This window comes from Solanum pennellii, chromosome 5 (assembly GCF_001406875.1).
Source record: "Solanum pennellii chromosome 5, SPENNV200".
Taxonomy (NCBI): domain Eukaryota; kingdom Viridiplantae; phylum Streptophyta; class Magnoliopsida; order Solanales; family Solanaceae; genus Solanum; species Solanum pennellii.
In genome coordinates, this window is record NC_028641.1 from 49,712,066 (window position 1) to 49,738,411 (window position 26,346).

The 26,346-nt window shown below is 32.9% G+C and overlaps 1 protein-coding gene and 1 non-coding gene across 3 annotated transcripts; one reads left to right on the plus strand and one right to left on the minus strand.

Moving 5' to 3' along the window:
- The first annotated feature begins 3,580 nt into the window (after positions 1–3,580).
- LOC114077399 lies at positions 3,581–3,687 on the plus strand. Its single transcript, XR_003578705.1, has one exon. It is a non-coding gene; the product is annotated as a small nucleolar RNA R71 (small nucleolar RNA).
- Positions 3,688–14,227: 10,540 nt separating this feature from the next.
- LOC107019082 (respiratory burst oxidase homolog protein E-like) lies at positions 14,228–26,095 on the minus strand. 2 transcript variants are annotated; one of them, XM_015219661.2, is made up of 14 exons: positions 25,436–26,095; positions 25,160–25,319; positions 23,262–23,310; positions 19,533–19,646; positions 19,044–19,466; positions 18,594–18,977; positions 18,394–18,489; positions 18,085–18,200; positions 17,844–18,008; positions 17,605–17,761; positions 17,325–17,513; positions 17,078–17,206; positions 16,923–17,001; positions 14,228–14,565 (listed from the first exon to the last, which is right to left on the minus strand). In XM_015219661.2, exons 1-14 carry the CDS (start codon positions 25,905–25,907, stop codon positions 14,456–14,458), a joined length of 2,643 nt encoding a protein of 880 aa, XP_015075147.1. In that variant the 5' UTR covers positions 25,908–26,095; the 3' UTR covers positions 14,228–14,455. The 2 variants fall into 2 exon arrangements, with proteins under 2 accessions (XP_015075147.1, XP_015075148.1); XM_015219662.2 differs by lacking the exon at positions 14,228–14,565 and adding an exon at positions 16,014–16,205.
- Between the last annotated feature and the right edge of the window lie 251 nt (positions 26,096–26,346).

A 26,346-nucleotide genomic window follows, 5' to 3' on the forward strand; every position in this document is an offset into this window, starting at 1 on the left:
TATATATATATATATATATATAATATGAAATTCTCCTTCCAAAGATTATCAAAAGAATTACTTAAGTAAATAAAAGAGAGAACACCCATACACCCTCTCCAAGATTACCTAAATAATCCTTAAGACCACCTACGTTTAGATCATGTCTAATGTATCAATCAACTTTCCTATCTAGAGTCTTTCTTAATACTTCCCTAGGTAATATAAGAAGTGACCATTTATATGTCCCCTTAACTAGACAACCCTCAAACTACTCTAGGTAAGTATTTATTCATTTACATGTTTTCCAACTTAAGTCATTATCTTCAATAGTTCACTTAAGAGACATTCATTACATAAGGAAATTCAAGTAATGGTCTTGGAAATGACCTAGGGACTCACTCACTAACATCTTCAAAGCCTACTTTGCAATGTCTAGATAGCGTCCTATACCACCACCCAAACTTCACAGAACTTCTCCAAAACTAGTGGGTATCCCATATTATGAGAATATGCAATAACCGACATAGATGGTAGCTAGGCATGGAATCCGGAGTCGTAACCTAATCCGATGGAGGGTGTTCTACTTGTCAATGGTAGATTTTGGACACATCCCATGTAGGCACAAGGTTAAGGAATATGAAGGGCTTTTTTGTACTCTATCCCCATCCTTAACTAGAGCTACTCCCCAAACCATACTCACTCGGTGCTAGCCTTTGTTCTCATAGATTAATTCACATAAAGGAGTACATTAAAAGGTTTCATATCTAGTTCGTAAAACCTAATCACATTCACCTTACAAAAGAGGTCCCGTAAAGATGATTTCTTGTCGTTCCATACAATCAATACCTAATCCATCATTCACACAAGAAGGATACCATTACGACTTTTGACTTCAAGGATATCATAACCTTACAACTAGGTTGAAGGCTCCACATAAAGGACTCTCTTAGCAACATTCAAGGTCACATGTCATTCATACATACAATACTAAGAGGCTTTATCATCCTAAGTTAAGAATTCATATTCTCATTATACATGTATCAAGTAAGGAACACAAGTCTATCAAAACAAGACACAACATACTTAACATATAACATATCATTCTAGAAGCACATAGGCATAACCAACATCATATTTAGGTCACCCTATACTCTACTATAATATCATAATATAACTATCATAAGACTCACATAGTCAATTAGGAAGAATCATACATCAACTCTAAGACCACACACATAAGGACATAGTCATAGTCTAACATTATCACCTAATGTCAATAGAAGAAACACATACTTTTACATTACTCACAAGTACAAAGATATGATCATACTTCACATAAATCAACTACACATATCGTTATAATATATCAAGTAATGCCGACAAGACCATGATCATTATAATACATAAAGAAACGTCGACGATGCCACATAATTTACAAGTAAAGCACAAAGCACCACCACCATAAGTGGACCATACCAATCACCACATAATTAAAAACCTAATTTACATAATATAAAGAGAAATAGGGCAGCGTACCACCAATCCATTCTCACCACTTCAATCCATAGCTAAATCATCCAATACAATACCAAAAGGCCCTTACCCATGGCCATGATCATCAATTCAATACAAAAACTCATAATACTCAATGAATTTAAATCAATTCAATATAAATTTATCAATCTAAGACAGACTATACATTAATCCAATACAATTCTTACATCATTGAATAGCCCAAAGAAAACTACACTAGAATTCATGAGTATTAAGACATGATCATAACACCCATAATATAGCCAATTTGAACAGTTCAGGTTTTGCATGGGTTCATGAAGATTTTAAGTTAAAATCATATAATTAACAACAATTCAATCAATATTCAATGATTCAAAACCTTTAATGTAAGAACTCGTGGCTAGATCACAAGTTAGAAATCTATCTTTTGAGAAAGTCTTTGAAAATCACTTTGAAGATTGTCTCCTTGAAGAAAAGAGTTCCAAGGATGAAAACAATACCTTAACTGATGTTAATCCACGAAAATTGATAGAATTTTATGGAGAAATTAACCTTCAAGCTTCAATCTCCCTTGAAGCTTCAATGGAGTTCTAGAGAGCTCTTTAGAGGTTTGTGTTTTGATTTTAGAATAATGATTTCATTTAGGTGTTTAGGACTTATAAAAACACTTAAAATACCAAAAATACCCTTATGAAACCACCCAAACATTTATTTGGACGGTGGGTAAATTTACCAATTCACCCTTGTATTTAACAGTAAGCTGCAAAGTAGCAGGCACCATCAATGCCTGGCCAATTGACGGACCGTCTCCCAACCAAAGGACCGTCCTGTTGGTACGTCGTGTGGGTTAGAGACTGTCCTTGGAAGTACATTCTCCCACGCCTATGTCCTGAGCAACGCCCTCCACCTACTGAGTGTCAATCAGCCTATAGCGCGTCGATTACCTCCGTAGGTGGGACTGCCTTAGGCAGTTTTGGCCACCAAGATGGGTCCTTTCTCAAGGACCCTTGGTTGGTCCTTGGGGATGTTTTCCCGTGCGTTCCCAACCCAAATATGATCGTATACGAGTTTAGGACCTCTCATATGAATTTCATTGAAAACGAACACATAAAACACGACAAAACATACTAAGACACACAAGGTCATATCAAGACAAACCTTTCGAACGTCATGGACGTTCTTGGACGTTTGACCTCCAAATTTCATGAAACGTTAACCACTTCATCCTAACCTTATTATAAACCATTTTAGGACCTTAGGCCATCATGACAAATATGTTAGTCTCTAGTTTCACCTAAGTCGCTTTAGAGGTATTAGAGTACACCACTGTGTGTACCTACCACGTTTACCTATTTCGGATTCGGGTCAGCATTTCCAGGTATCCCTCTTTGTGGCTGTGATTTTTAGGTACTAGAAAATTGCCTGAATTGCTTCTCCAGATTTTGTGTACCCAACTGATTATTTCTTACATCAGCTGCTAACTAGGCTTGGTCAGCCATGATCTTTTTCATCATCTCCTCCACGCTCATGTTTCCATAATGTTGTTAAGGTTGCTCCCTCTGGGCCTATGGTTTGTACCTCTGTGCATTTCCTTGGAGCGTATATTAATTCTGACCTTGACCTTGATATTTTATTTCCACCCCAAGAAAATTTTGGGTGGTTGCCCCAGCTTGGGTTATATGAATTGCCATAGTATTGTTGGCCTCCTCCGGGTTTGACCCACATACCTATGCACTGTGATCGCTACCTCCGGTGATCTCACACAAAGTTTGTGGTTGTTGAACTGCATTTGCCTATGCAGGTTGTTGTCCCAATGCTAGATTGTTGGAGTAGTTACTCATCATGTTTTGCATAGCACCAATTTGTCAGTAAAAGAATCCACCTCTAGCATAACTACAGTTTCTGTATCACAAGTCCATTCCCCCTTCATTTCATGCAAGATTTCCTTGAGAAATCCTGTTTAGCAAGGTGAACAGTTTAGCATATGTCTTTTCAAGTGACTGACCACCTACAGCTAAATCAAGTAGAAATCTTGGTGTTAGGCTCCAATCCTTCAATAAAGGTATGGACTAACACCTCGTTAGACTGATGATGAGGGAATCTCATTAACATCAACTAAAACTTGTCCAAACCTTGGTAGAAGTTTTCTCCACCTTTCTTTCTAAAACTCAAAATATCACTCCTTAATTTAGTGTTTTTCCATATTGAAAAAATCTGATGAGGAACTTCTGCGCTAAATCACCCAGGTGGTAATTGAATTTGCGACATGAGTTTGATCGTTCTTTTTATCCCCAAGCTGAGAGAAGAGGAATAAAGTGAGCCTCACGTAGTCCTTGTTCACACCAGTTTGAGTGTAAGTATCAATGATCTCGTGGAAATTCTGAATGTGAGCTGTTAGATCCTGTTGCGGCAGACCAGTTAACTGCCTATTTGAGTGAAGTATTTGCACCATACTCTACTTCAATTAAAACCTCCCACCAACTTCAGGTTTATGAATAGATGAGGTCACATTGGTAGGCCTTAGGATTGCCAAGTCTCTTACTTTCAAGGCGGCTATTGTTTGAGGTTCTTCCTCCTCCACTTTTGTTACTGGAGATACTGTATTACTGATAACAAGAGGAACCAGATATGTAAATCTTCTCAGCCTTCTATGTAAGTGTACGAATCTTTCTGATTCCGATGGAGGCGTTACTAAGAGTACGAATCTTTCCGATTTCGATGGAGTCCAATTTGGATTTAACCTGCAACAATGGAATGCTAAGATCAAGTTGTCAACACTTGCTTATTAACTTCAAAAATCAGAAAAAATCAAATAATTTATAATTCTAAAGTTCCCGCAGTGCCGCCAAAAACTTGAGGGCGGACAAATCGCACACGCAAGTGCACGTTGTCATACAAGTAATAAAGTGGCTCTTTTTAAGAGAAGAATATCGTACCCACGTGGACTTACGCTTAGAAACACATAATTACACTAACTTTTAATTAAACACAAGCATATTTCAAGATTTCAAAAGTGATATATTTTCTACCTCTACGATTGCAGTAAAATGTGATGAACACGATTCAATTTCAAGGGTTTAAAACTATGACTTGGGAAAGGTCCACAACTGTAACATTTGTCAGGAATCATTCAATCAATATCATTTATATGAGTAATTATAAACTATCAAATCAATGAATCATAGGGTTATATGTATGATCATGGATAACACCCTAACTACATCGTTGAGCGGGGATAGGATGGATTAAATATCGAGTATTAAGATATCTTCTTGTATGATGACCCAATCAAGGTTCCTAGGTATATCCTTATCCTAGATGCTAATCTACCATAGATGTTTAGAGTTAAACAAGCTCCTTAGTTCCACGTTCTATCCTCATATTCCTTTCCCAAGTTCAATTTGCACAATGAATGTATTTCTATGCTGATCAATCATGAAATACAGAAAATAAGAACATCAGAAAGATTCAAATGATAATTGACATTAACCCAAAATCAAAATCAATATATTACAATCAGCATGTAGCCACAACCCCATAACTAGGGTATTTAGCTACTCAAAATCCACAAACTAATCCAACATCGCTTGTTAATCATTCAGATATTGAAAGGAAAAGAGTCTAACAAATAACCCTAGAACTGCTGAAAAACGTACTCCCAAGTTGTTCTTCAAAAAAAACACCCGAACTAAATGTAAGGATAAAATTAATGACCTATTTACACTAAAAGTCAAAACGGCTAAATCAAGTACTCAGGTGTGTGGTGGAGGCGGCTTCAACATTTGCTTTCAGTTGTCTTGTCCTTTTCTGTGATGTGGCCATAGCACGGAGTATCTGCCTTGCCTTGAATATTCGCGACCAAGGTTTCACTCCCTCTCCGCGATGCGAAGGGTCTACGGAGTGTTCTATCTAGAATTTATTCTTGCATCCCAAATTATACTTAAACCATGTGACGCGGAGAGCAACACAAGTGCCTTGGTGCATTTTCTTCAGCTTCCTCCTTGCCCTCTTTTTGCCTAAAATCTTTTGAGTTTCTCCTTAGTCAATTTTTGTGCTTGTTTCTCCAATTAAAGCTACCTACATGACTAATCATGTTGGTTAATGTATAAACAAACAAACGACTCAATAAGACTATAAACACGTACACATTGACTTCAAACTAGGCGTAAATGACGGCATAATAAGTACTTTAGGCATATAAATATGTCCAAAGATCACTTACTACTAAAAAGGTTATTTATTTTAGATGTTTACATTGGTGACACAAGATTTTATGCATTTTTAATATCTTTCACACTTGATATATGTGTTTATGAATGTTTGATATAAGACTTATTACTTTATTAAAAGAAAATTCTGCTTTATTATTAAATATTGTTGTTGGGTGAAAGATTAACTTATATACTGGTGGGTCAGAATTAAAAATTTATAATTTATTTTCTTATTATTGTTAGATAAAAATAAGTTTCAATAGACAAGTAATTACTTCTCAATGGCATGTAGTTCCACCATCATTAACTACTAATTTCTATCATTTTGACTACAGTAATTACAATCTTCATTTAGTTTTAAATGCTTTAACCCATCCTACCACTTCACATTAATTGAAATAGATGAAGTAATTTTCAGTTAAATTTTGTAACTTTTAGAAGTTAATGACTAATGTTTTATTATCTATATCTTTTCTTATATGAGTTTAGTTACAAGCCAGATAAGAACAAAATTATGGCACATTTAAACTACCACATTCCATAATATAGCACTTTTGCCTTGTGAAAAGTAGTTGATGCAAAGATCTAATGGAGGGTTCAAGGATCGTAAAACGGTCCACGGTCAGTGAACCTAAGCCTTGTAAAAATTATTCTAAGGCAACGGTTCGCGGAAAGGTTCACGGACAGTGGAATGGTCCACGGACGGGTGACTAAGAAAAGTAATACTCGTTAGTTAATTTTCCAAGGTTATATCGGTCTTGTTCTACGCATATAATACCTAAACTAGGTCTAATCATATTCCTAGACCCTATATAAGTCTTTTAATCCTAAAATTTAACCATTCCTAATCACTTTTTTAATTTCCCCAAATCCCTCCAAAATTTTCCCCGAAATTTCCCTATCTAAAAGCTTGATGAAATAGAAGACTAGGATTTCAAGATCACGTCTCCACATTCACCATTAAATATGGGCTTTGAACTATAAGGTTTATAAGTCTTCATCCATGGAGCCCTTTCCTCCATCGAGTTCCTAAATTCTCCAAGTTACAAAGTTAGAAATCCCCATTTGACCCATGATTTTCTGAACTTGTATACATGAATAGATCAAATCTCAAAACTCACCTTAAAATCATGAGAACATATAAATTCATGCAAAAATAATCAAATCAACCAAAATTTAAAACAATGCATGACATAGATGAAAAACTCTAACTCGATTGGGAATTTTTAACTCTAAAAAAATTGAAAATGTAGGAACTCCATGGAGGAAAGGGATCCATGGATGAAGACTATCATAACTCATAGTTCAAATCCCACAATTAATGGTGAATTTTCAGACTTGATCTTGAAATCCTAGCCTTTTCCTTGATGCTTTTAGAGAGAGAATAATATTGGGGAAGAACTTGGAAGGTTTTGGGAAAATTTAAAAAGTGATTTCTAATGGTTCATTTTAGGTTTAAGAGACTTATATAGGTCTTGGATTAGGCTTTAATTCAACCTAGTTTAGGTATTAGATGCATAGGAAAAAACACGTATAACCTTGAAAAAAAACTAATAAGTTTTATTTTTTGAAGTCAATCTCCGTGGACATGTCTACCGTCTGTGGACCTTTCTACAGGCCGTAAAACCGTCTGCTTTAAAATAATTTGTACAAGGCTTGGGTTCAAGGATGGTTTCAATGATAGTGGACCCTTCTACTATCCCTGAATCCTTCTTTAGATCTTTGCATTGGAATACTTTTCACAAGGCAAAATTGTTATATTATAGAATGCGGCAGTTTAATGTGTCATAATTTCATTCTTATCTGGGTTTTAACTAAACTCGTTTAAGACAAAATATAGATAATACAATATTAGTCATTAACTTATGAGACTTACAAATTTAATTGAAAATTACTTGATCTGTTTTAATTAATAGGAAGTAGTATGATTGGTCAAAAAATTTAAAACTAAATTAAGATTGTAATTAATGTAGTCAAAATGATAGCAATTAGTAATTATTGATGGTGGCACTACATGTCATTGACAAATAATTACTTGTTTATTTGAAACTTCTTTTATTTGACAATCACAAGAAAATAAATTATAAACTTTTAATCCTAACCCACTAGTACATAAAGCAAAGTAATAGAGTAATAACTCATATATCAAGCTTTCATAAAAACATATATAAAATGTGGAAGATATTAAAAATGCACAAAATCTTGTGTCACCGGTGTAAAAATATCTAAAACGGATTACCTTTTAACCAGCAATTAAAATGACCACCGTAAGAGCCTTCGTAGCCACAACAGTCAAGGAAGGATGGAGCATTTACCATCTTAATGTGAACAATGCATTCCTCCATGGTGAATTACATGAGGAAGTATACATGGAAGTACCACCAGGCTTAGTAGTAGGCAAATGAAGGATGGTGTGCAAGCTGAATAAATATCTATATGGATTGAAGCAGGCCAGCAGGCAATGATATGCCAAGCAAGCTGAAGCATTATACACTCACACTTTAAATGACTACTCTCTCTTCCACAATAAAATTGTTGACTTTACTATTCTTGTGTTTGTTTATGTAAACAATATTATGTTAACTGGCACAAGTGTAGCTGAAATAGAAGAACTCGAAACTTTCCTACATGATAAGTTCAAGATCAAAGACTTGGGTAAGTTACATTATTTCATTAGGACGGAATTAAATACTTTACAAGGAAAATAGATTCATTCACAAAGAAAGTTTGTTCTTGATTTTCCAAAGACCTACGATGTTTCCAGCCTAAGAAACTGCACCTCTCCATTAGATCTTGTTGTAAAGCTTCATGCCAAAGAAGGCCCTGAACTTTCAGAACTTGCATTTCGTAGAAAACTTGTTGTGACGTTATATTTTTTGATCAATACTAGAATGGACATATCCTATAGTGTGCAACACCTTAGTCAGATTATGCACGACCTAGAGAGCCTTATTTAAAAGAAGCATTCAACCTCCTAAGTTATCTCAAGACAGATCCTACTTTAGGCATATTCATGTCACGTGAGCGATCTTACAGTGTTAGAGCTTATTGTGACTCGGATTGGGTTGCATTCCCTAATTCCAAGAAGTTGGAAAGTGGGGTATATTGTATTTTTATGTAATAGTCCACTCAGTTGGAAGTCAAAGACACAAGAAAATATCTTTATCTTCAGCAAAGGCAGAGTATAGCTCCCTAAGAAAGGTTGCAGGTGAATTAGTTTGGCTTGAAAGATTTCTTGAAGAACTCATTGCGCCCTTACTAACTCCCATTGATATATATAGTCAATCAGCTCTCCACATTGCTCGAAATCATGTATTCCATGAAAGGATCAATCATATCGAAGTTGACTGTCATTGTGTGAGCAATTTACTACAAGCAGGCCTTATTTCAATACATCACATAGGATCCAACGATCCACTTCTCTCCTTGTATAAATACGCGTATATTTGCAACGAAATAGATCGGATTGATATTTCTAATTTCACTGTTCTTCTTCACTCGCATCCTTATGGTTTGTGTATAAGAGAGTCATTTCGAGCCTCTGTGCATTGGTGTTGACATATGAGTAATCCTCCCTATATCCAAGCCTCCTCCATGCGGCCAATGCATTAATCATGTACATACGACCATAATGAAAATATTGTGGCTTTTCCAGGAAGGATTTGTACACCTTTTTTCAAAACTTTGTGCCATTTGTTTTGTTGCCGAAGTAGTTTTTCAGCTATACAGTCAAGTGTAGGGTGCATCGATAGGTTTTCAAACTTCTCAGGAGATCCAAGGATGGATAACTTTAGGATATTAAAAGTTTCTGATTCTACTTTCAATATTGATGATACTGATTTCCAATATTTTGTCCAAATGATTGTTGATCAAAGATTATAATATGATAGTACCCTGGCATTCTTCTTCTTATAAAAATGATGTATTGACTTTATAAGATAAATACAAACCTTTACTCCATGTATCCCAATTAAGTGAAGGTGTTTGACTAAGCATAGTGTTTAAGAGAAAAAAGAAAGACTTTTGAATTTAAAGTCTAAACTAAGTCATAGAAAGTAATGTGGTTCTAATTCATCTCATTAAGATTTAAATGAGAAGTTTGAAGTTAAGTTGTTGCTCACTCTAGTCCATATTAAGTGAATTGTTGGGGTTTGGCATGCCCCTTCAGAAAAATATTGGCAAAATGGTCTGGTGGACCCTTATAGTTGACTCGAATTGTAAATTTTACCCTTCTACTCTCCAAAGTTTTAACTAGACACTTCAACTCAAAAAAAATAGAAATTTTAAACCCTTATGTCAGTCGGTGTTCCTCACTCGATCTTATATGAATGACACATCATATCCACATCAAATAAAATTCCACATCATATCCATCTCATTGATTTAATGGTCATAATGCTATTTTCATATATTTAGTTTGTTAAACAAATAATTACTTTTAAAAAATATTTATCACTTTGTTCTCAAGAACCCTAACCCAAAAGAAAGTCCATTGACATTTTGCAGCCCCATCTGAGCTTACAATTTGATCAAAACTGATATTAAGATCAACAGAAGAAAGCACTCAAACAATACTACTCCTAATACTAAACTTGACACCCAAAAAATCTTGAAGTTGAAAGAAAAATCAAGAAATATGAAATTTTCAAAGTTGTATGTACAATTTAAAAGAGCGATGAAAGTTTATTTTTTTAGAAGTTTTACTTCTAAAGAGATAAAAAAAAAAGTAGTTGGAGTAAAATTCCTTCTTCAATTTCGATTTGAGGTTTCAATTTGGAGAAGGTTTTTTTCTTTTGTTTACAATTATTTTTGTTTTGAATTTTTGATAAATGCATAATTTTCATTTGAAAGGTGAGGGAAAGTAAGTTTGCGAAAGATGATAGGGATATAGCAAGTGAGAGATCTACTATTTTCAATAAAGGTGGGTGGTTTGGTTTGAAAAAGAAAGGGATTTCTTTTTCTTTTTCTTTTTTGCCTTTTTTTAAGGTAGGTAAAGAAATTACTTGTTTCTTTTTTTTTTAAATCAATTCACGCGAATTTTTCAAGGTCAAAGGGGTTCAAAATTTTTATTTTGTTTGAGTTTAATCACATTTGGAGAGAGAATAGTAAAATGGCAATGAGGAGGTTACAGAACAAGAAAAATAGCAGAGAAGGAGTGAAATAACCTCGTCGCGAGACTTCCGACAGTTGTATTAGCTCCTTGATGGGCTCAACATGTCAAAGTTATGGGATGAAGGTTGGAGGTCATTGAATTAGGAAGTTATAAACAAGATGATATTTATTCAAAAAAAAAAAGTTAGGCTATCACCTGATTTGAAGCTTTGATTAAAGCACCTTGCTGGAGAAGTCTCCGATTTGGATGATTTCCTCATGTTGGTGAGACGAGGCAACATTCGAGATGAAATACACCACAAAGTCGATGTACTGCTGGAGTGATTTAAAATCACTTGAAAATGCTTGACGAAATAGGCACGTTGATTGAAGATGTCGCTCTGATCCACTTTCCTCTTCCCCTTTTCTATTTTGTTTCTGTTTTGTTTCTTAGAAAAAGACCAATTAGGTCTTGGATTGGGTTCCTCTTTTGGGCCTGGTTTCATGTTATGTGTCATTCAATAAAAAGGGCTTGCAAATCATTAAATTTTAAACAAAAAGTGTGCAGTTGAAACTTTGTGAAGTAGAAGGGTCTAGTTTACAATTCGTGTCAAGTATAGGGCTCCACTAGACCTTTTTGCCAAAAATATTTTAGGACATAAATTAAAGGCTACTTTCCACTATGACAATTTGAACAAAATTGATATTAACATCAATAGAAGAAAGCACTCCAACCATTCTACTCTTAATAATAAAATTGACACCAAAAAAAACTTCAAATTGAATGAAAAATTAAGAAATAAGAAAATTTTAAAGTTTTATCTACAATTTTAAAGAGAGATGAAAATTTGTGTGTTTTTTTTTTTTTTTGAAGTTTTGCTTCTAAGAGATAAAAAAGATGCAGGTAGTATCAGAAAAAATCCTTCTTCAATTTTGATTTGAGGTTTCAATTTGGAGAAGATTTTTTCATTTGTTTACAATTTTTGTTATGAAATTTGACAAGCGTGCAATATTTACTTGAAAAGTAAGGGAAAGTAAGATTGCAAGAGAAAAATAATCGATATTAAAGAGGATAGGGTTATAGCAGGTGAGAGATCTTCTATTTTCCAAAAAGATTGTGAGGTCATTGTATTAGGAAGTTCTAAACAAGAAGATATTTATTCAAAGAAAGTGGATATCACCTGATTTGAAGTTTCGATTAAAGTACCCTGCTCGAGAGGTCTCCGATTGGGATGATTTCATGATGTTGGTAAGACTAGGCTATGTTCGAGATGAAATACACCCCAAAGTTGATTACTACTGGAGTGATTTCAAATCGTTGGAGAATGCTTGATGGAATGGGCACGGTGATTGAAGATGTTTCTCTGATCCACTTTCCTCTATCCTCTTTCCTCTTTCCTCTTTCCCCTTTCCTATTTTGTTTCGTTTTTTGTTTCCTAAAGAAGACCAATTAGGCGTTGGATCACGTTTCTCTTTGGGCCTGGTTTTCATGTAATGTGGTGTATTCGATAAAAAGGGCTTGCTCATCTTTAAATTAAAAAAAAAGTGTCGAGTTGAAACTTTGTGAAGTAGAAGGGTCAAGTTTACAATTCAAGTTAAGTATAGGGGTCAACCAGACCTTTTTGCCAAATATATTTAAGGAAATAAATTAAAGGCTACTTTCCACTATTAAAATTTAATTTAAATTGATAACATCAATAGATGAAAGCGTTCAATCCATACTAGTCTTAATACTAAACTTGACACCAAAAAAATCTTGAAATTGAAAGAAAAATCAAGAAATATGAAATTTTCGAAATTGTATCTACAATTCAAAAGAGATATGAAAATTTATTTTTTTTTAGAAGTTTTGCTTCTAAAGAGATAAAAAGAAGAAAGTAGTAGCAGCAAAAATCCTTCTTCCATTTTGATTGAGGCTTTCAATTTAGAGGAGTTTTTTTTCTTTCATTTATAATTAATTTTATTTTGAATTTGAATTTTTGATAAATATGTGATTTTCGTTTGAAAAGGGAGGGAAAGTAAGATTTCAAGAAAACATAATTGATAATAGAGAGGATATAGATCTAGAGAGGTGAGAGATCTACTAATTTGAAAAAAGGTGGGTGGGTAGGTTTGAAGAAGAAAGAGATTTGCTTTTTTTTCCTTTTCTTAAGGTAGGTAAAAGAAATTACGTTTTTAAATTTTTTTTTTTACTTTTTACATCAATTAACGCGCATTTTTCAACTAAGATAAATTAATTTCACCTAAGGTTGGTCAATGGTCAAAGGGGCTTAAAAATTTTATTTTGTTTGAGTTTAATCTTATTCGTAGAGACAATGGTAAAATGACAATGAAGAGGTTACAGAACAAGAAAAAAACCTAAGAAGGAGTGCAGAAACATTGTTGCGAGGCCTTCGACAGTGGTATTAGCTCCTTGATGGGCTCAACCTGTTAAAGTTACGGGATAAAGGGTGCTAGGTCATTAAAATAGGATGTGCTAAACAACATGAAATCTTTCAAAGGAAATGGGGCTATCACCTGATTTGAATCTTTGATTAAAGTACCCTGCTGGAGAAGTATCCAATTCAGATGATTTCATCATGTTGGTGAGGCCAGACGACATTCGAGATGAAATACACCTCAAAGTCGGTATACTGCTGGAGTGATTTCAAATCACTAGAGAATGCTTGACAAAATGGGCACGGTGATTGAAGATGCTGCTCCGATCTACTTTCCACTTTCCTCTTTCCCTTTTCCTCTTTCCTATTTCTTTTTATGTTTTTTGTTTCCTGAAGAAGACCACTTAGGTGTTGGCTCGGGTTCCTCTTTGGGCCTAGTTTTCATGTAATATGATCCATTCAATTAAAAGGACATGCCCGTCTTTAAATTAAAAAAAAGTGTCCAGTTGAAACTTTGTGAAATAGAGGGTCTAATTTACAATTCGAGTCAAATATAGGGATCCACAAACCTTTTTGCAAAAAATATTTAAGGACATCAGTTAAAGGTTACTTTCCACTATTGCCCTTTTGGTTATGCCCAAATTGTTGTACTATAATGTGTAAAGTAGTTAAGAACCTTATTACATGAAGGATAAATATGGAGGGGGGGGGGGATCCAAAGAATTTCTTTGTACTTGGAATAATTAACTTATATTGAACTATGAAAAAAAGTGTCAACAATTCACTCAATATGAGCTAGAGAAAGTACTAAATATATAAATGAATCATGATATTTGTGAAGGAGTAAAAAGATAAGAGTTTTAGAGGAAACAGGTGATTTCGTAACATAAATTGAGGCAAAGCGAACAAATGATTTCGTCTCATTTGCCTAAATTTCCTTGGTAAGTTGGTGGTAGGTACGTAGGCCGTAACAGGTAGCCAATGAATAGTCAAAATGTGCATGCTGGTCCGGACACCATCATCACACAAAAAGATAACACAAGATGTGCATTATGGTACAATAATATGTCTCATGTATTTCTGTAAAATGATTGCTTTGATGAACATTTACAACTTTCTAGTGAGAAAACTCTCTTTCAGCATATTTAGTATCTTTAATGATACATGCATTTACATTTTTGAATTGAAATATACATGTACATGCATCACATAAATAATAATCACAAAATATAAAAGAAAAAAAAATCACTTGAATATTATTAATGAAAATTGCTAATATTAGAAGTACTCCTTGTGGAACTCGAAACGTGTGGATGTCTTGTAAGTTACTTCTTGTGATAGCTTCTTCAACTCCTTTGCCAAGACAGGCATCCCACAGTAGAAGACTCCTGCATATCATTTTGTGAGTATCCAGTTTCGTTTTGCACTTTTTCTTTTTAATTTTTCTGTTATATTTAGTCTCTTTCTTTTTTAATAGGAAAAAGGGTTTGAAATATATTCGAACTTTGACCGAAATTGTTGTAACAATTTTAAACTTTGAGGAGGACCTATTACCTACCTTCACTATTTAATAGTGTATTTTAAAGATATATATGTGCTCACGTGGACACATTACTATTTATAATGACGCGATATTTATAATGTCCAAGTGGACACATATATACTTTTAAAATACACTATTAAATATTGTAGGGGGGTAAAAGATTCTTTTTAAAGTTGGATTGTTACAACAATTTCGGTCAAAGTTCGAATATATTTCAAACTTTTTTTCCCTCTTTGATATTCAATTTTATTGGGAAGTGCCCAGTTGGATGTTTACCTTGTAAATGCTTCAATAAACTAAATACTTTCCTGTATTAGTTGATCTAGTTGTTTGAGTATGTCATGAACTATGGAGAATTTACGATTCATGACTTCTTGCCTTTAGGTCCTTCGGAAAATGCATAAGTACCCCCTCAACCTATGCATGAAATTTCAGAGACACACTTATACTATACAAAGGTCTTATTATCCCCTGAACTTATTTTATAAATAAATTTTCTATCCCATATCAGCCTACGTGGCACTAGTTTGAAAAAAAATATATCAACACATGTTGAGCCCACAAGATAATGCCACGTAGGATGAAAAGGGGTAGAAAATTATTTATAAAATAAGTTCAGGAGGATAATAGGACCTTAGTATAGTATAAGTGTGTCTCTGAAATTTCGGACATAGATTGAAGGGGTACTTGAGCATTATCCCTAGGTCCTTTCTAATTTTAGAGTTATGTCCACTCTGGTTTTATCTAATCAACGGCCATGTTAGTCTTTGGATATAGCAATATTCTATTAGATAAAATGAGCAAATGACCCGCAACCTATTATCAGAATTTTAACTACACACTTATGGAGTTCTATTACCCCTTTGGACTATTTAAAATGAAATAAATAACTCCTTTTAAGTATTGAGTTGGCATAGAGAGTGAGTCTTCTCTTTTTTTAATTTCCGTTTTTTTTCTCTTTTCTTTTTTCTTTCTCTTTCTTTCTTCTTATTTAATCTATACAACTATACCTTCTTCACCATTGTCATTGTTGAAGCTTCATTAATGGATGTTTGCTATAAAAATTATCAACAATTAATGTATTTTATGAATAAATAATTTTTCAATAGAATTATTTTAAACATATATAATAAATAATTTTTTTAAAAAAAAATATACCCATTAATTGATTTTTTTCAAAGTCATGAACTCAAAAGTAACAAAGTCAAAGTGAAATAATTGTATTTTTCTAAAAAAAAGTTCAAATTTATTAGAAGGAAATGAAACAACACAATTTCTTCTTACTTTTTAAAATAAGGTTCCTATATGTTCTCTCAATGAACAATCAAAATCAAAAACTCAAATTATAAATTAATCATGAAAATTTTAGATAGAATGGGAAAGAGAGAGGTTTCTCAAATTGGTGTTACAAATTGGTCTCAAATTGGTTTGTGCATCCACAATGGTTTTGAGCCGACGATGGAATCATCAGAGGTTGAACCTGATCTGGAATGTTCATGACCATTCAAATGTGTATTTGGAATTTTCTAATGAAGAAAATCAAACGAAATGTAAAAATATAATATGAAAAGATTGTTGGAGTGGTTGAATGAAATATTTAATTAAGACCCTATCTTCTAGGCTCTTCTAGAGATTCGAAGGGATGAAAAGTTGACCTGAATTTTCGTTCTTATAAATTGTTAGAAATATAGAAATTTATTGAGGTAAAACCTAGGTAGTGTTTATTATAGTTAGGATTGAAGAAATGATTGAGGAAAAAAGGATGTGAAAAGAGGTGAATTTTTTATTTTGCAAAAAAAAGAATAATTATTAAATGGTGAAATACACGTGTCAAGTGTTTGTATTTCACCACAAGACACATGCCTTATAATGACGTTTTAGGGAGGAAATAAATTTACTTTAAAATAGCCAAGGAGAGTAACAGAATCTTTAGTGAAGTATAAATGTGTAGTTGAAAATTTGGTAATAAGTTGGGGGATTATTTGATCATTTTCTCTAACCTTCCATATTTGTTTTTTTTATTCGCTTCTACTATATGATGATTATCATTAGAATGAGGATGTCTCATTTTTGCAGAATTAATCATAAGGCATTAGGTCTAAGTTAAGTAGCAAAATCATATAGGAAGGGAGGGGCACTTGTCATAACTGCTGGTGCTTAATAAATTAGAGTATCATAATTGAGATTGTAGAAATTCTTTACCTACTGTGGAATAGGGATGTTTCAAAGCTATTCTCTTGAACACTTCAGTCCACTTGGGCCTTGCAAAATGTGTCCTCACCTGCAGAAGAATTAGTTTCAATGTCAGTAGAATTAAAAATATTTCACTTTGAGAAGGTTTATGTGATGGATCATACCTTAGTGCCAGACAAGATGTCAACACCATGTTTTGCATGATTAAGTGCCTGGAGCATGGTGATGAGAGTTGATCTGGCATCACCTTCTTCATATACACTAGTTAGATAATTATGCATCTCTATCTGACCCTGTTCCATCACCAGAATACAGGAACATAACTGAGTTGAGTGGCAATATTATTAAAACAGAAATCGACAACTTAGAATTCAAATTAAGGACATGTGGCGAGAAGTATGTGTACACTACTTTGTGATCCATCTCTGCAACTTCATTCATCACTCCTTTGAACCACTCTAAGGATCCAGGTTCTCTGGTAACCCAATAAAAATGTGCACTTCTTGCCCTTTGTGATTTCTTTTTTACACTTGATGCTGAGCTTGAAGAACCAAAACTTGTCCAGCTATCATCTGATGCGCTGGTCTCAGTATTCGAATCCTGAAACAGAATCATGCATGGCCGAAACATATTTACTTGGAGCATAATTACAACGTTGTTGCTTTAAAATTATGATGAAGTAAGATTTTACCACATTTTCATCTGCTCTTGTATTGTTCAGTAGATCCTTTAGGATACTTATAAAAGGTGTAGCTCCAATACCAAGTCCTACAAGAAGTAAGACATCATAATTTTGATAGTCCTGTGCTGGAGCTCCATATGGTCCATCAACTAGCAATCGAGGTAAACTGCATGGTCGATAGCATATTTAGAGCTTGTAAAGGAAATCACAATGTAGGTTTGATCACTGGACAGAAATAGTAAAGTTACCCTCTTTGATCAACATTTTCTTGTTCTTCAAACTTTGCTCGACCAACTAAACATGCTGGAATCTCTGTGAATACCCTCTTAAGTTCTTTTGTCCAGTCACCTACGATCCGGATATAAACACTGAGGTAGTCATCTCCTGGTGCTGATGTTATAGAAAATGGATGCCTGGAGAAATATTGAAATATATGTTCAATGCCTGTTGGGAACATAATCGGCTTGTATGTGAAATAACAATTCCTACCATTCAAATGAGGATATTGTTGGGCACTGCAGGAATATGTACTGCCCGCTCTTGTATTTGAAGCCAGCTGGTTTTGACATGATCAAGCTCAAGACATCTCCTGGAAGTACAGAAACCTGTAAGGTCCAAAAATTAATTCTTTATTCGTTTCCCCCTATCTTGTTCTTGATCTTCCTCTCCTTATATTCTTAAGTGGTTTTACAGTTTCATTTTAGGAGATACTTTCTTCTACTGTACCGAGAATATAAGTGTAATTGATGAAAATGCCATCTATTTAGCCACATGTATCAGTTTCATGCCCTTACATACCTTCAAGATCTTAACTGCATAGTCTTCTGATCGCCATGTTCTCAAAGTCCTCTCTGCAATGTACAGGATTAACGGAATGGAGATATACATCCACGTCTGCAATAGTCATTGGTGATACATTGTTAGCATATAATCTTAGATAAATGTTTTTTCAATTTAATGCTTGCTTTTTTTGTACTAATTATATTCATAGTCCTTACCGTCTTCTGATACCATTTGTGGACAAAGAACAAGAACGTTCCGTGTAGTAGTAGCAATATATAGACAAATGCCAAAAGGTGATGAGAATACCAAAATGCATTAAATCCTGTTAATCGGTTCAGAGGGGTCGTCAACTTGGGTACGCTCCTCCTGAAGCGTCGTGTTGCCGGTATAAAGGCTATAGTCATCAAAATTACCATAGAAATACCGGTGATGCCCTCAACACCAGTCAAAAGACTTATGTAGCTTGGCTTCAACTTGTCAAAATCAGAAGCTATGAGTGCAAATTTTTCTGGCGATGAGTTAACCAAATGGGGAAAATCACACGCTAAATGGTTGGCTGCATGAAGTATTATGGCAACAGCTATGGCATGCGCAATAATCTGCAAGTCAATGCGTAGTTAAGGAATACATGATACTAGTGATAAATTGAGGTATGGAGTGTTTACCTTATGAAAATTGATGTTGTCATCAAATGGAATAAGTATCCTGGCTCTTGTTGAACGTAACCTAGTTAACATGTTTCGACAAACTGGTAGAAGGATTAGTGCCATGTTAAACTTTAGTGTCTCAGCAGCTCCTTTAGCTGTAGCCAAACAGTAACCCATTACTTGAAATGCTTCCATTTTCCTATACTGCATGAATTTCCAGATGAAAAGTCCAATCATAGCAAGCAACCACAGCAAGATAATCGAGCCTCTATGCCAGTTTTCTAAGACAAGGCATTTGACGGTACGACTTGCTTTCTTTACTATGTTGTTGGCATTGCTGGTTCCTATGTTTGGACTCCAGTCGACAGTGGTTGTGCTTAAAGGCGTACTGTGGCTCATGTAATTGTCCCTTTGTAGAAGAAGTGTTTCCAACTGCCATATCTGAAGGAAAAGGAACATATTAGTGTTGCTAGTTTTGAACACACTTAGCAAGACAGAGGAACATACCTCAATGTAACCAATATTTTCTGGATCTAATTCCTCCATTATCAAACAAGCATACTCTCCTGCATTTTCCTTCAATTTGGATAGCTTATTTGCTGAAGCACTCACCATTATCAACTGGTCAACGAACAAAAACATCTAAAATTAGCATTTTTAAAGTTACCTACCATCTTTATCAAGTTCACTTTTTTTGGTTTGTGAGTTGATATTGGAGCTCCGACTAAATTCAAATTGTATGTTGTGACGTTACCAACAAGATTTTCTCCATATTCATTGCTTATACCTGACATCCGTGGTTAAGGATGAACAGTCTCACCATTGCATCAAAATCCATTTGGGTCTTTGTAAGTACTTAGACCATCTCCAACCCACCTCTATTTTACTCTCCATTCTCTATATTTGGAGAGTAAAATAGAGAATGAACACTCCAACACACCTCCAAATCTCCCTCTATTTCCATTTATAGAGAGTTGAATAGAAGTTCTCCAAATTTGGAGAACTACTATTCTAACTCTATATTTCATTTTTTCATTATTTTATTATTATTTTTATTACTTTCTAATTAACATATTATTTTACATATAATTCCATTAATTAAAAATATAATATTCATAATTCTTTTTTGAAAATAATATAATATTTTAAAAAATATTTTTAAATATATAATACTTTAATATCAAATTAATAGTTTTTTTTAAAAAAAATCATCAATAGTAAAATTTTATTTTATTATTAATTTTGATTATGAAGAATACACAAAATTAAAATTGCAAAATGAAAAATTTAATTTAAAAATACAATACATGATATGATAATTTAAATACAAGATAACAATACAATACATAATAGGGATAATGCCCCTCAACCTATGCCCGAAATCTCAGAGACACTTATACTATACTAAGGTCCTATTACCCCCCTGAACTTATTTTATTAATAATTTTTTACCCCTTTTTAGCCTACGTGGCACTATCTTGTGGGCCCAACGATGGTTGACTTTTTTTTTCAAACTAGTGCCACGTAAGCTAAAAAGGGGTAGAAAATTACTTATAAAATAAGTTCAGGGGGGTAATAGGACCTTAGTATAGTATAAGTGTGTCTCTGGGATTTCGGGCATAGGTTGAAGGGGTACTTGTGCATTTTCCCTACATAATATAATAATTTAAATACTAATAACCATACAATATAATGAAAACATAATAATTTATATACAAGATAAAATACAATATATAACACAATAATCAACTGATCACAATAATAATGTAGTAATCCGGTAGGTCGTTTCCAAATCTAACACTATTCGCAAAAAAAATTAGGGTACGATTTCGACAATTGTTGCGATTGTAGTTCTGACTGCGATTGTGATTCTCCATTTCTTTTTTCAAGTATTCGTTGTTTGTTCTCGTTGCTGGTAATCACAAACATTTGGATCACTAATAGTTTCTAAATTTTTCATTTAAAATTTAGTTTTGTCTCTAAATTTCTTGGCTTTGATATATTTATCTAACGTTTCGCTGTCCTGTTGTTTGGATGTAGCAAACTCATCTTCCCAAGTAGGATGAGATTCTCATAGATATCTCATAGTTATTTTTAGATAAATAAAATTATATGTAGATATTAATCGATTAAAACCTATACGCACATAATTTATACACCAATCCAATACATGCATCTCACGTGTTTGAATTTATAATTCATTTTAGGCAATTTTAATTAATTGAGGGTGAACGTGATCTCAATGCACCAATTTAAGATGTTGTAGATGCTCAAACTCCAACTATAAAAATAGTGGTAGATGCAAATTTCTGATTTGAACAATTTTAAGGTAGACATAAAAAAATTATGGACAAAAAATATTTATTTTGAACTTCGTTATGCATTAATAGAGTATTTATGAGAGCAGCATAATGATTTTTAAATAGAATGTTTATGTAATTGTATGTCACTTTTAGTTGAATTTGTCTCCTAATTTATGTATTATATTATATTTCCTTGCAAGTTATTCTATTTAAAAATTTGAAATAAAATATAATTTTATATCATATTAAAAATGATATAAAATAATTATTTGAAAAAAAAGAAGAAATAAAGGATTTATATTAGGGAAAAGGGTCAAAAATACCCCTCAACTTTGGTTTATTGTTTGAATTTACCCTCGCTGTTAAAATGAGGTTAAATTTACCTCTCGCGTTACCAATTTCACCAAAATTACGCCTCAATAGACGGAATCCCCAAAATTGACCCAAATTACCCGATTTTAAGAAAAACCCATATTCCCTATTTTTAACCCAATGCCCGACCCAATAACCCGGTTAACCCAATGCCCTGTTACCTCCTTTACCCATTTACCCATTATCTCTCTTTATATACTGCAGAAGCCAAGTCTATTAACCTCCGTCATTGTTCTTCAAGTATCTTTCATTCATTTCTCTAAAAAAAGTTAATCTTCTTATATTTATTCTCCTTCGGGATAATATACTTTTGGATCTACTCAATCACAAAGTTATTAATCAAGGGATGTTTCTTAATAGTCACATTCCCAATCCATCTGCTCTAGGCGTTTTAATTTGCCTAAGGGCAATATGAGCAGAGTATAAAGGCTTAATCACCTCTTCTTCCAAGAACTTCTTGTATTCCAATTTGGGAATACTTCCTTTTTCTAACTGATTTTTGTTCTTTTCCATCTCTTGTACAATCAGTTTAATCTTATCTTGCAAACTCTCCATCTTACCAACCACTTCATCAATGTGAGAACTCAGTGCCTTTACATCAAAACTATCATAAATATCCTTCACACCATAAAAATAGCGACATATATCCTCATCATGTAAGAAAAATCCAGCAGAATAAAACCTAAACAAACTCGAAAGACTGTTGGACTTAGGTTATGAATAAACTATCGATTGATTCTTTCAGATGTGAATGAAAGACATTGTTCTTGGACTTGGTTTCTAAAAGAGAAAAAGAGAAATAATGGGTAATGGAAATTTGGGTGAATGGGTAATAGGACATTGGGTTAATTCGGTTAACCGGGTTAAAAATAGGGAATATGATTTTTTTTTTTAAAAAAAAAAATAGGGTAATTTGGATCAATATAGGCTAATTTTGGGGATTCCATCTAATGAGGGTAATATTGGTGAAATTGGTAATGGGAGAGGTAAAATTAACTTCATTTTAACGACGAGGGTAAAGACAAACAATAAACTAAAGTTGAGGGATATTTTTAGTCCTTTTCCCTTTATATTATGAAATTTGAGAATAAGAATGAAATAGAAATAATAAAATTTTGAGAAAGAGAGAAAAATATTTTTTTTTAGAGAGTAAAATAGAAAATTGAGTTGGAATTGATTATCTGAAAAATGGAGAACTTTATATTTATATTTGGAGAGTAAAATAGAGGATTGAGTTGAAAATACCCTTACTCTATCCAGTAATAGTACTAACTTGATTGTAGAGGCTTTTTTTTTTACTTTAAAGCTAAATCTTTGGATAAAAACTACTAAATTGTTTCTGAAATACTATTAAGCTGTTCAGACTTTTCAAACTTTCACAATAATTAGAAGATTGAAGAACAAGTTGTTTTTTTCAAAAGAAAATATATATTTAAGTTGCCCCCATTCTAGACGGGAATTAGTCAATTTGAGCAAAACTGAACCACTCTTTTTGTTTTTTTGTTTACTTAGTTCACCGTATTTGTTTTGATTGAGAAAGTTGAACCAAGGATAATCTTACCTCTTGTACTTCTTCTTTTGTGATTTTTCCATCTCCATTGCTATCAGCCCTATGATAAGAAAAAGTATGCATATTTACATTTTACATCCTCATCAATTGAAAATTAAATACTCCACCATCTCAATATAGATTTACTTCATTTTGTTGTATGAGATCTAAAATTAATTTTTTAAGTTAAACTAATTAGATTAACTCATAGTTAAAGCTAGAATTTATTAAAACTATGTGAAAAATTATTAGGGATTTCAATTTTTTTATGTCAATATGATAAAAATACATTTAGAAATATCACTATAATTCAAATTTTTAAAATCAAAGAGTGTCACCTGATAAATAGTCACAATGAATAGTGACAAACTCAGGTAAGTGTCTAAAATAGAAGTATATATGTATATATATATATATGATCTTTAAGTATAATCATTTTGCACCAAATAAGTTAGTAATAGGTAAACGTGTATATAAGTCTGACTTATAACATGAAAAACACAATAGTAATTAATATTGGGAGGGACTAGGAAGCAACAAACAGGTAAGCGTGTAATTCAAGTTAAATTTGTAACATGAAAGATACAGAGGAACAGAGAAAAAAGTGTTATCGTATGTAATTGAACAAAATGTCCTAAGTTTACAATTTGGGCCAAAGATACTCTTGGCCGCAATAATTTGGTCTAAAAAGTCCTAATCATCAATAGTTTATTAATTTAAAAAATGCCTAGCCATCAATAATTTGGTCAAAAGAAGTCTTAATGGATCAAAAATGTTTTTTCCTAAAATACTTAACTATTTTATTTTATTTCATTTCAAACACCTCCTTTTTTAATAATATTTTATTACTATTATCAAACATTATCCTATTTTGATTCGGAAAAGAATTAAGAAATACTATATTTTTTATTTTATTAGATTTTCTCATCGTTATCAAAATGAAATTAATAATGGAGTTACCGTGATATTACATATATAATTAACTAAAACTGCAAATGTAGTTATTATATTTTAATTGCTAAAATGAGATTGAAAAGAAAAAGATTATTTATTAGTTAAAGTGATTTTAATAGGTGTTTTTTTTAAATATCTGTATTCTTATTAGCAACCAAATGTGTTTAAATTCTACCAAAAAAATGTGTTTAAAAAAAGAAATAATATATTTATTAGAAAAAGAGTCGCTTCTAACCTATTAAGTAATTATATGGATATTTCAAAATCAAATTATTGACTATAGAAATATATTCCAACTTATTGTTATCGAGTCTATACATCAAGCCAATATATGCATATCATGTTTATAGTTTATTTTACTTAATTATAATTAATTAGCATGTATTTTACTTTATTAAATCACGTAATAATAAAAATTAAATTAATTTAATATACATATTCAATACGAATAAGTTTTTTCCCAATTTTAGAACAAACTATTAACCAGTTAAATTTTTTTTTATAGCTACATTAATATACTTTTGGGATTCTTATTTTTCCATTTTTATAGCAAGTGTTTTTGGATGAAATGAATAAATAGTTAGTGGGGGTAAGATTTTAGGCAAATCCGCCACGTCTTCCCAATAGAGAAGATGGTGAGTCATTGTCAGTGTGTGTATAATAGAGGTAAATTTATAATTCAATGTACAAAGAAGTGAATCCAATTTTATTTAACAAAACAAAAGAAGACATAAAGCTTTCGTGTTAGCAGCATGAAGAAGTACAAGACAACGGAAGCATAAAAAATATAATTACGAGATTAGTAAAATCAATTATCTCTAAGAATTTTCACTAACATTTTAATCACTAAATTAAATATTCAATATTTACTAAAATTTGACCTGTAATTTTAGAACCAAAGGTGTAGTATGGTGAAGGTGGGTACGAAAAAGCATAGAAGAGAGAGAGAGACATACATGTCAAAGAAAATCTCAAGTCTGGCGTGAAAACTTTGGTCAGAAATTTGCAACCAAAATTCGTGAAACTCTGATTTGTTTATCCTTGCCATCTTTTGTCTCCTTCTTCTCACTAATGCATCAAAAACTCCCACCGCAAACTCTTTTGAATCCCCCATTCCTACACCATATGATCACGTGTAATTAAAAAACTAATATCATGATTATAAAACTTATAGTATTTCATTTAACAAAGTGGTTGAAAAGAAGGCTAGGCGCCAGTTGAAACTACTGTACCAATACATTCACCGAAATCTTCTCTTCTGAGCAAACCATTCTTGGCCAAAGCATTGAACCGACTCTCAACTTTTCCCCAAATATCATTATTATTACTATCACATTCTCCACTCGTTTTACTTATGAATCTCAATCCTCCAAGAGCTCTCTCAGCGCTCGATTTATTCCTCACCGCTTTCAATATCATCTCCTTTTCCGGTGGTGATCTTAACCAATACGGTGGAGAATTTTCTTCTTCAATTTGGATTTTTTGATCTACGCTACACAAAACAAAGGAATTCTTATCCAGCTGTAGTGTCACCTCAACCAAATCTCTCTCATAATTGTTAGTATTCTGTAAATTATTCTGAAAAAAAATAGGCAACATTGCACCACCAACATGCTCCGACGTTTCTGCCTCTGGTAAATCAAAGCGCCGACTGTAATTCGAGCTACTCCTGGGAGATGACCCAAAAAGTGACATTAACTGCATTTTTTAAAAAAAAATTAATAAAAATCCTCCTCTCTGTTCTAAAATAACTGATATCTGATTAATATGATTTCTGGTTTTGCTCTTTCATTCATGAAGAGAGAGAAATTCTTTTTAGAAAGAGCAGGTGGAGTGGGTTTGTATTTTGTAGAGTTTTTGGAAGAATGTATATTAGCAGCCTTGTGTTTTCGTAACAGCTAGCATTACTGACTCTTTTAGTATATCATAATTTATTTTTCCTTTCTCACCTAGTCTCTCTTTTCTTAGTACTAAAATCGAATCGTGCGTTGTACGACTAATTAAGAATTGCATTTTCAAATAGATTTTTTTTTTCATTCTTAATGTTAAATTTTAGATATTCAATTGAAAATTGAACAATTTAACCATTGCATCAATTTATGTTGATTTTTATATAACAATATGGTGAATTGAAAATAAATAA

Bases quoted from the DNA above. Each gene is read 5' to 3' on its own strand.
- LOC107019082 (XM_015219661.2), bottom strand. From the start codon at position 25,907: ATGCAGTTAATGTCACTTTTTGGGTCATCTCCCAGGAGTAGCTCGAAT. The intron at 19,647-23,261 runs GTAAGATTATCC...TTCGTTGACCAG, and splicing joins CAAAAGAAGAAGTACAAGAG to TTGATAATGGTGAGTGCTTC. The intron at 14,566-16,922 runs GTAAAGAATTTC...AATGATATGCAG, and splicing joins ACATCCCTATTCCACAGTAG to GAGTCTTCTACTGTGGGATG.